Source organism: Erithacus rubecula, assembly GCF_903797595.1.
Source record: "Erithacus rubecula genome assembly, chromosome: 29".
NCBI lineage: Eukaryota > Metazoa > Chordata > Aves > Passeriformes > Muscicapidae > Erithacus > Erithacus rubecula.
In genome coordinates, this window is record NC_136681.1 from 2,784,471 (window position 1) to 2,794,474 (window position 10,004).

Below are 10,004 nucleotides of genomic sequence, written 5' to 3' on the forward strand. Positions count from 1 at the left end.
AAGGGTGGATGGGGGAAGGAGCTGCCTGAGCTCTCTGGGCTGCAGAGAAATTCCCTTCTGGGAATTCCCCAAAACTTTTAAAATTTTGACAGCACAAAAAAGGAGCATCTCAACAGCAGCACAACCTGGCAATTCCACAATGTGAGCCTGTTCAATTAACTAAAGCTGACACAAAAAAATAAACCTGCAAATAAATCCTGCAAATTAAACCAGTTTAAATAAACAAATTTGAGTTAAAATAGGCATTAATGACTGCACTGAACATTACAGGAAGGTTTGTCTGGGTGAGTTTTTGCACAGGATTTTGGGGTAACTTTGGATTTTATGCACTGGTGGTGTGATATTGGTTTGTGTTGGTTCTCATTTTGTTCAGAGAGAAAGGAAATCTCTTTTTTATACAAGTTTTAGGGGGGCACTAAAAGCATCTCCCTTTTCAGTGTTCAAAGGGTGATTAAAAAAATGATGGGTGAAGTCATCAGTTAAAATTATTCTTTTCTTCCACATTCCCAAGAGAAGCAGCAAGAGAAAGAAAAAAGAAGTTTGGTTAAAGCATTCAGAAGAGCAGGAATTCCAGAACAGAATTCCAATATCATTTCCAATCCTTTTTTTTTCCTTACTTCCCTGTGAGTTTGATGCTTTTTGAGAACCAGAAGGAAAACAAGCAAAATAATTTTCACTTTCTTCAACAACACCTCTTGAATTCTTAATTTTACATTTATTTTTACATGGTTTTAAAGGAGGTTTTACTCCCTGCGTTTATGCAGAGCTGCTGTTAGAAATCAGATTTGATTTTTTCCTCTCCAGGATAATGCTGAGGAGAGTTGGGTGAAGTTGCAGCTCTTCACAGAGAGCTCCAGGAGCTGCAGGGGATGGAGAGGAGCTGCACCCGTGGGTGTGCCAGCCCCAGCTCCCCCTGCCCTGCTGGGGCTGCTGCTCAGAGATAAGAGATGGGAGCAGGTTCTGAGAAATGAGAGCAGGTTCTGGGAAATCAGAGCAGGTTCTGGGCAGTTCCCCAAGTGTCTGGCACTCAGCTGGGACACAGGAGCAGCTCCTGAAGGGGGAAAAATCCTTTTCCAGCCCTGGTGGTAAAACCCATCAGGGCCATGAAAGGCAGAGCAGATGGATAGAGAACACAGAAAATGGGTGGAGGGATGGGGAATGGCTTCCAAGTGACAGGGAGGAGGTTTGGATGGGATACAGGGAAGGATTCTTGGCTTAGGGGGTCTGGGATGGAATTCCCAGAGCAGATGTGGCAGTGCCCAGAGCCACTGGAGAGGGTTTGGAGTGACCTGGGACACTGGAGCTGTCCCTTCCAACCCAACCCATTCCAGGATTTCTCAAACCCTGCCTTTCCCCAAGCACTCTGAGCCTTAACTCTCCAAACCCCAAATCTTCATCCTCTTCCTTGCCTTTTTCTTTTTATTCTGCCTGACAAACTCTTTTTCTTCTGCTGACGAACTCCTTTTTTTTTTTTTTTTTTTTTTTAATTCTGCCTGACAAACTCTTTTTTTTTTTTTCCTGCTGACAAACCCCTCCTTTGCATTTCTGTGTGTTTTTGGGGAGGGAATCTCCCCGTGTACAGCTCCAGCAGCTCTCCCCCATCTCCCGCAGGCTGATCCTGCTCCCGGGGTTGTTTTTAATGCATTGCAGCTCTGCAGGGCTGAGGCAGGAGCTGCAGTCCCAGCCCATGCCAGGCTGCTGGAAGGATGCTGGTGATATGGGATGGATCCTGCTCCAGCCCTCGCCTCACCTTGGAAAATCATCCAAACGCATCCCGGCGCTGCTTTTGACGCAATGCAGTAAAAACTGGCAGAGAGGCTCGGGAAAAAACTTTCCCAGAGTTGCAGCTGCAAGGGAAGGCAGGAGTGTGTGTGCTGCGGGTTTTTCTGGTTGTTCTGGTGTGGATCAGGGTGAAATCTCAGCCCAGGGAGGTGAGGGACACGCACTCCCCCTCCCCAGCAGGAGGAACACAAACACTCCCCTTCTCACCTGCACACAACAGCCACGCTGCAGAAACCTGCCTGCTAATTAAAAAATTAACAGGTCATCACCTGCTGCCTTCCCAGATCGCTTAAGGATACTTTAATCCTGGGAAAAAAAAAAAAAAAACCAAAAAAAAAAAAAAAAAACCAAAAAAAAAAAAAACCCAACCCCCCCCCCCCCCCAAAAAAAAAAGGAATAAAGCCCACGTGTGAATGGGGAAAGGACAAACGCTGATGACTTGAGAAAATTCTGGTGCCTGACTCAGCTCCCTGGCAAACGCTTCCTGCCTGTGTTTTGTAACGATTCCCGGTTTGTTCCCACCTGGAATTTTGTTCTGGGATGCTGGAAAATAACTGTGGCGTCTCCACAACCCAGCACAGGAAAAAAGATGCTGGTTTAGGGCGGTCAGAATATCCCACCTTGAAAAAAATGCAGAAATCTTCACTGAAAATTCCTTTAATTATTGTTTTACCCTGCATGGATTTTTTTTTTTAAATTGTTTAATGAACTTCTGTGTCTGAAAATAATTATTCCCTTCGCTGGTTTTGTGCAGTCTGGAGGAGTAATTGGTGCAGAACAGGCAAATAAAATCCTATTTATGCCTCTCTGCCCGGGAATTGTGCTCTCCTTTGAAACTGTTTGATTGCAGATGTCAGTAGACAAAACCTCCTGGCACCATTAAATATTAATCAGCTCTTGCAGTTTTACAAACATTTAGAAATATGTTAACTGCTTGCTTGCTCCTCTTAGGATTTGTTGGGAACATCTGCAGTGGGAAATGGGCTAAATTCCCAAATCTGATGTGTTTTAGAGAAGGGAGAAAATACAATTGTGGGTAATAACTGAAAGCTGGGAGATATTTTGGGTGGGAAATGTGGATGCTGTGAATTACATCAAGCCAAGAGGTTTTTATACCCAAAACCATCCAGGGAATGGATGTGCCCAGGAACTTCAATCCTGGATTTGTGCAAACAGCAACAAACCCACACAAATCAGGATTTTGGGGTCCCTGGGGCTGGTTCCTACCAGGACTGAGAAAAGAAAGAAGCTGGAAATAAATCCCAACATGGAAAACATCCCAGCTGCACATTAAATGCTGCTGACACCAAGAGTCAATCCACAGTGCAAGGTGACCCTTCCTCACCTGAACATTCCCAATTTCCCACCTTGAGGGATGGGCTCTGCATTTTTGGGCATTTCAGAGGCTTCTAGAACTTGTTTGGAAGCACACACACATACATAATTAACCACTTTAAATAATAATTACCACACGTTTAAATATCAGGTTTAGTTGTGTTGCTCTCTTGAAAATTTTGTTTCAATCCAACCTTCAATTCTCACCAAGCTTTGGGCACTTTGTGTTTTACCACAATTTGGTTCAGATATCCAAAATAGGGGCGTGCTGAACTCCTCATTTCTCAAGGTAATTTTTCTGTCACACCCACACGTGGCTACTGTTTAATTTGCAAAATCTGCTTTAATTAATCATCACTCAGCAGCCAGGCTGATTCCCATTATTGAGGGCAGCAGGAGAAACTTCCATTGAAGAGACCCAGATTTATTTAAAAGCTTTATCTGCTGTGGGCTCTCCACTATTTCTCCAGTGAAGAACACATTGAACTCTTTCAATTCCCAACTCCTTGATCTTCAGTTATTGATGGGGTGAAGAATCCATGGAAATCCAAGATTTTGATCAGACCCTCAATTAACCAACAGATTTCAAGGCCTGAATCCAGGCTTGAAAATGATTTGCATTTCTTTGTGAGTTGTGGGAGGTGGGGCAGCAGCTGCAATCTTCATTTTCCTCTTGAAATGGAGAAATAAACATAAAATTAATCCCATAATGACCAATTAATTCCCACATTGGAGTTGGGGCCTTTATCTCCTTCCCTTTGTTTCATTTGCCTCCATTTATTTTTCCACTTGGAGCTTCTTAAATTTGGAGAGGCCAACACTTGGGAGGCCTTTCTGTTGGAAATTAGAAAATGTTGGGTTTATAACCCCTGGGTTAATTATTGCTTTTAAAATTTCATTTTTAGAGGCAGATTGAACTTTTTGCTCATTGGAGAATTTATAAGGAGGCTCCCATAAAATTAAAGCAAGGTGGGGTAAAATCACCAGAACCAACCCATTTTGAGGAACTGGTGGTGGCTTGGTTGGGGTCCCTTAATTGGTTTTTTTGGCTCAATTAAGTGACAAATTGGTGCCACACCCAGCTGTGGTTCCTGCAGCCTCTGTCCCCAGGAAAATCAAGGAGTGAGTTGGAAATTGGCTCTCTGTGTGTGGAAGGAGGAAAACCATACTTAGAGCAGATTTTAACATGTTTTTGGCTCAACATAAAATCAGGATTGAGGGCTCAAAGACCTTCCTAAAAAATGGAATTGTAATCTCAGCACCTCAAGGCCAGGCAGTTCAATGGATTCCTCTTCCCTCTAGAAAATTTGGGATATGGCTCTTATTTTCTTAATCCAGCCTTTGTGGTGTTAAATTTGGGAATTGGGTGTGATGGACAAAGCACAGAACATCCTGAGCTGGATGGGACTCCCCCCAAAAAACCATCAAAATCCTAAACAAGCGCGAACACCAAGATTAAAAAAAAATTTAGAAAATTCCAACCCATGCAATTCCCACTCAGTAGAGAGCATCCAGTTTAGGGAAAGGTTTAAATAGAATAAAAGAAATCAAGAACAAGTCATGTTTTCATATTGACCTTTATTGAGCAAGAACTGCTGTGACTGTTTTACATCAAACAACAAAAGGTTGCGTACTGTGCATGTCAACAAGGTTCTCCCAGGAGCAAAAGTCCACCCTAATTGCACCAGTGAGGTAAACATAATTAGTTACAAGTAGCTTTATTTTTTTTTTTTTTTTTAAGGCTAGGAGAGTTCTGGTTCTCATGAATACTCTATTTACTGTTTTCAGTTTGGTTTTGGCTCAGTTGGTTCTTTGCATAATACATCTGAACTCGTTCCTCAGATACATCCCTCCAACAGCTCAGGAAATCCAGAAAAGCTTCCTCTGCACATTTCATCTCATGCACTAGTAGTAAATTTTTTTTTGTTTTTTTTTTTTTAGCTCTGTGGAGGGAGTACATCTTGAGCCTGCATGCATTCCCCCCCCCTTCCCTATATTGCACGAAAAAAGGAAAATACTGTGTGTCTGGAGCCTCTGAGAGAACCCGATCTGCTTTGAAGCCGTCACCCACATGCATTTTGCAGCTGCCTATGGCTTAACCTTTTGCACCGACCCAAGCTCTTGAATTGGTTGGAATTTTAGCTATGGTTGCTTTTTATTCACTCTCTTTAATCTCCTTTACTACAGCATGTGAAGTGACTTTCTCCACTTTCTTGGTGGACACCAGCTTCTCCTCGAAGCTCTCCTCGTGCTCCTCCACCTTCTGCGTGACCGTCACCGATTTGGTGACAAAGGTGGTGCCGCTGTCCCCGCCCTCCCCCGTGATTTTCTCTACTTTTTTGGTCACCACGATTTTCTCAGCCTTGTCATCCACGGGGCTCACATCCAGCCCGTTAGTGACCACTCCCTTGTCCTCCTCCTCCTTCTCTTTGGATTCCTCCTCCTTCTTCTCCTCCACCTCGCCGTTGACCGCAATGTCCTCTTTCCTGGACTCCTTCTCGGCCTCGGCGCTCACTTTGGTTACTTTGGTGATAGTGATGGTTTCCTCCACCACAGCCTTGGCATCCTTGCCTGGGGAGGGGGGTTTTTCAGGGGATTGGGGTTTTTCAGGGGATTGGGGTTTTTCAGGGGTCCGGGGTTTCTCTGGGGTCACGGGTTTTTCAGGAGTGCGCGGTTTCTCCGGGCTCGCCGGTTTCTCGGGAGTGCGCGGTTTCTCCGGCGGTGCCAGCTTCTCCAGGGTCACGGATTTCTCTGGTGTCACAGCTTTTTCTGGGGTCACAGCCTTCTCTGGGGTGGCAGGTTTCTCTGGGGAGGTCACCTTTGGTGTGGCAGGTTTCTCTGGAGATGCTTTCTCCTCCTTCTCCGCTTTCTCCACCTTCTGCTCCTTTGCTGCTTCCGTGGTTTTTTCTTTCGGGGCGGCCTTGGCGGGCTCTGTTACAGGGGATTTTGGGGGGGACTTCACAGGAGGTGTTTTCACCTTCTCTGCCTTTGCTGGTGCCTCTTCAGCTTTGCCCTTGGCCTCAGGTTTTTCCTCCTCTTCCTCAGCTTCCTCCCCTTCTTCCTTTTCCTCGATTTCTTCTTTTTCAGAGCCACCTTCTTCCGCAGCGTCAGATTTTGCAGCTTCTTCTTCCTCCTCTGCTTCCTCTTCCTCCTTCTCTTCCTCCTCAGGTGCAGCTTCTTCTTCTGCAGGAGCCTTCTCAGAAACTTCTTCCTCTGCAGCTTCTTCTGCTTTTTCCTCCTCCTGTTCCTCCTGCTGTGCCTTGGCTGCCATTTCTTCTGCAATGGCTGCCAGGGCATCTTCCATTTCAGACTTTTCATCCTCCACCTTCGTCTCTTCAATGATTTCTTCTACAAACTTGTGCTGGACCTTCAGCTTTGGTGGTTCTATTTTTGTTTTCTGGATTTTGGTGGATGCTATTGTGACAGATGGTTGTCTGTGTGTGAATATGGGACCAGTAATGCTTCCAGAGAAGGCACTGAATCTTGTCTCTTCACCCTCCAGCAGCTTCCTAAGGGAATCAGGAGGAGAGAAAACAAGAAAATGAGCATTAAAAAATCAAAATAAAGGACAGCTATGGGAATAATCGTTGCTGTCCCATCCTTGGAATTGTCCAAGGCCAGGCTTGGAGCAGCCTGGGATAGTGGAAGGTGCCCCTGCTTTGGGATGAGCTTTAAGGTCTCTTCCAACCCAAACCATTCCAGGATTCTAGAATATTTCCCTGCTGTGCCATTCCCCTGCCAGCAGGATGGATCCAGTTTGCTGTGGAATGTGCTGGAACTGACCAGGGCCATGCACAGTCCCAGCCCAGCTTTTCCTTGAATCTGTTCTTTTGCAGAACTGACATTCCCCAGTTTTTAGCTTGGTTTTGCTTATGGCAGGTGTGACACCTTCAGTGATCAGTTAAAATTCATCTTTACTGTCAGAAAGCTCATTATGGCATAAATCAGCAGGGATTAGAACAAACTAACTAATTTGATAGGATTCATTATGACTTAGGCAAACAGAATTTGAAACAGCCAACAGACCCAAATCAAATAATGTGTCTGAGACAGTCACAGCTGATTAGAGCACACGTTCTAATTGGGTAATTTGGGCATCCACCTTTTCTTTGTGAGAATATGAGAACTGCAGACTTCAGCTGAAGCCATCTAGAGCCCCTGGGGTGTCTGTGTGTCTGAACAACCTCGGGAATTTCAACAGATCTGGAGATGGGGGTGGGTTTTTTGTTTTTTACTTTTTCTTCTATTCAAATGTTTTTCATCTAAGCCTGTGACCCAGAAAAATCAGGAGCTCTCCAGTGAGAGTTCTGAAGTGATACAGAGAAGACTAAAAAAACCTGCCAGGTGATGGCAACAGCAAGCAACGTTCAGCTCCAGATTAGAGCAGATGCCTCTGAAGGAAAGTTGAGCAAGAAAAGCAAAAGTGTTTGTGACAGGCAGATCAGCACTCGCTGCCTCAAACCATGATCAAGCAAATTCGCCGTCTCTCCCAGGCGATAAAAGGGAATTCTGGTGACAAGCCCTGCACGCCTGGCATCTGCAGAGGATTAAAAATAACCTCGTGTTTCGCTGCAGCTCCTGCTCGAGCGGCCAGGGACAGAATGCGGCAGGGGAGCACCGCACTGAGTCACGCCGTGCCCGCGGCTCTGCCGCTGATGAGCCGCTCCCTAATGACCTTCGGGCTCTCACCTAATGGCTGCAGCGATTAGCCAGGCTCTCATTTCGCCCCTGCTCACTGCACGCAGATGTTTCTGAGCTGTGGTAAAGCTTCCCGAGCCGGCAGCATCCGCAGCGCTATTAATATTCCAGACACGTCTGCAAAGATCTCACTGTACCTGTATGCAGCAATTTCGATGTCCAGGGCCATCTTGACATTGAGGAGGTCCTGGTACTCCCGCAAGTGACGAGCCATCTCCCACTTGGTTCCTCTGAGCTCGTTTTCCAGCTGGTGAATCGTGTCCTGCAAAGGGAGACGCAGGAAACCCCTGTGACACGGAGAGACGCCGCACGCGGGCGCAGAGCGGGCACAACTTCTCCGAGGGGACTTTTGGAAACTCTTCCCGCCGCTCGGGGAGGCAGGGCCGGCATCAGAGCAGGACCCACCCGCTCCCTCCGCATCCTCCCCCCGCCTTTCACATCCCTGCATCCCTCACTGCGGAGCGGGCACCTCCCGCAGCATCCTTCTCCTTGAACCGGCACCGGGAATCTCCCGCATCCCTCCCGCATTTCCCCCACCCTCAGCCGGCACCGGGCACTTCCCGTAGCATCCTCCTCCTTGAGCTGGCACCGGGTACCTCCCGCATTTCCTCCTCTTTGAGCCGGCACCGGGCATCCCCGCATCCCTCCCGCATCCCTCTCCTCGGAGCCGGCACCGGGCACTCCCCCGCCTCCCCGCCGGGCCGGGGACAGCCCCGCTCCGCCTCCCCGGTACCTGATAGGTGCTGAGGTCGTTATTGTGGCGCTCCTCGATGTCGCTGAGCTGCCTCTCCAGCGACTCCTTGGTGCCGCGCACCGACTCGAGCTCGATGCTCTTGGACTGGAGCTGCCGGCGGTACTCGGCGATCTCCTCCTTGGCGGAGCGGATCGCCTCCTTGTTCTGCTCGGCCGCCTCGGTGAGCTTGGCGTAGCGGCACTTGAACCACTCCTCGGCCTGGTGCATGTTGTGGTCGGACTGGCACTCGAGCTGGGCGCGGATCTCCTTCAGAGCCGTGGTCAGGTCCGTCTTCAGGTAGTCCTTCCTCTCCACGGTGGCGTGCGACGCCTGCAGCTGCGCCAGCAGCTCGGCCACCTCCTCCTCGTGGTTTCCCCTCAGGAAAGCCACCTCGTCCTGCAGCGACTGCACCTTCTTGTCCAGCTCCGCGCGCATCAGCGACGCCTCCTCCATCTCCTTGCGCAGGGCGCGGATCGTCGCCTCCGTCTCGTCGCGCAGCCGCGCCTCATCCTCGAAGCGCTCCCGCAGGCGCTGGATGTCCTCCTCGATGTGCTCCGAGTCCAGCTGGATCTGCGCCTTCTCGTGGCTCACCTGCTCCAGCGCCCCGCGCAGCTCCCGCAGCTCCTGCTCGTAGGCGTCGCTCAGCTGCGCCCGCCCGGCGTGTTTCTGCCGCAGCGCCGCCAGCTCCGCCTCGATCTCCTTGTTCTGCTGCTCCAGGTAATGCACCTTCTCGATGTAGCCGGCGAAGCGGTCGTTGAGCCCCTGCAGCTGCTCCTTCTCGTTGGAGCGGCTCAGCTTGAGCTCGGCCGCGCCGTTCAGCAGCGAGGACTGGCTCACGTCCAGGCTCTCGGCCGAGCTCAGCACCGTGGAGCCGTAGGTGGCCCGCGGGCCGCCCAGGTTGGGGCGCTTGTAGGAGGAGGACACGGTGCTGCCCGAGCCCCGCGACCAGGACTGCGAGCGGAAGCCGCTGGACGGGGAGGCGCTGGCGCGGCTGTAGGTGGCCCGGGTCTCGGTCACCCTGCGGTACGAGGGGTTGCCCAGGGGCTCCATGGTGTAGCTCATGGTGGGGGCGCTGGGGGCGGCGGTGCGGGGCTGCTCCGGCCGCCGCTGCCCGTTTTATAGCCCGGCCGGGCGGCTGCGGGGCGGCCCCGCACACGTGGATGGGGGGCGGCTCCCCCCGGCCCGCCCCGCGCCCCGCCCCGGCTCCCCCTTCTTTCTTTCCTTCCCTTGCTGGCCTTCGCCTCGTCCCGGCTGCTCTGCCCGGCCCCCGGCACCTCCCCGGTGCCCCTTCCCCTATCTCCCTTCCCTTCCTCCCTTCCCCTTCCCTTCCCCTTCCCCTTCCCCTTCCCCTTCCCCTTCCCCTTCCCCTTCCCCTTCCCTTGCTGCCCCCGCTCTCTGTCCCCCCTCCTCCCCATTGCCCACCCACCCCCCTTGTCTCCGCTGCCCCCACTCCCTC

The 10,004-nt window shown here is 50.2% G+C and overlaps 1 protein-coding gene across 1 annotated transcript; it reads right to left on the bottom strand.

The window, feature by feature from the left end:
- Nucleotides 1-4,675: 4,675 nt before the first annotated feature.
- Nucleotides 4,676-9,643, bottom strand: NEFM (neurofilament medium chain). Its single transcript, XM_079328936.1, has 3 exons — nucleotides 8,549-9,643; nucleotides 7,953-8,077; nucleotides 4,676-6,626 (listed from the first exon to the last, which is right to left on the bottom strand). Exons 1-3 carry the CDS (start codon nucleotides 9,608-9,610, stop codon nucleotides 5,273-5,275), a joined length of 2,541 nt encoding a protein of 846 aa, XP_079185062.1. The 5' UTR covers nucleotides 9,611-9,643; the 3' UTR covers nucleotides 4,676-5,272.
- Nucleotides 9,644-10,004: the final 361 nt, after the last annotated feature.

What these genes read in the sequence shown, in the direction of transcription:
- NEFM (XM_079328936.1), bottom strand. Translation starts at nt 9,610, where the DNA reads ATGAGCTACACCATGGAGCCCCTGGGCAACCCCTCGTACCGCAGGGTG. An exon ending in ACGACCTCAGCACCTATCAG is followed by an intron (nt 8,078 to 8,548) that starts GTACCGGGGAGG and finishes CTCCCTTTGCAG; the next exon opens with GACACGATTCACCAGCTGGA. An exon ending in ATCGAAATTGCTGCATACAG is followed by an intron (nt 6,627 to 7,952) that starts GTACAGTGAGAT and finishes TGATTCCCTTAG; the next exon opens with GAAGCTGCTGGAGGGTGAAG.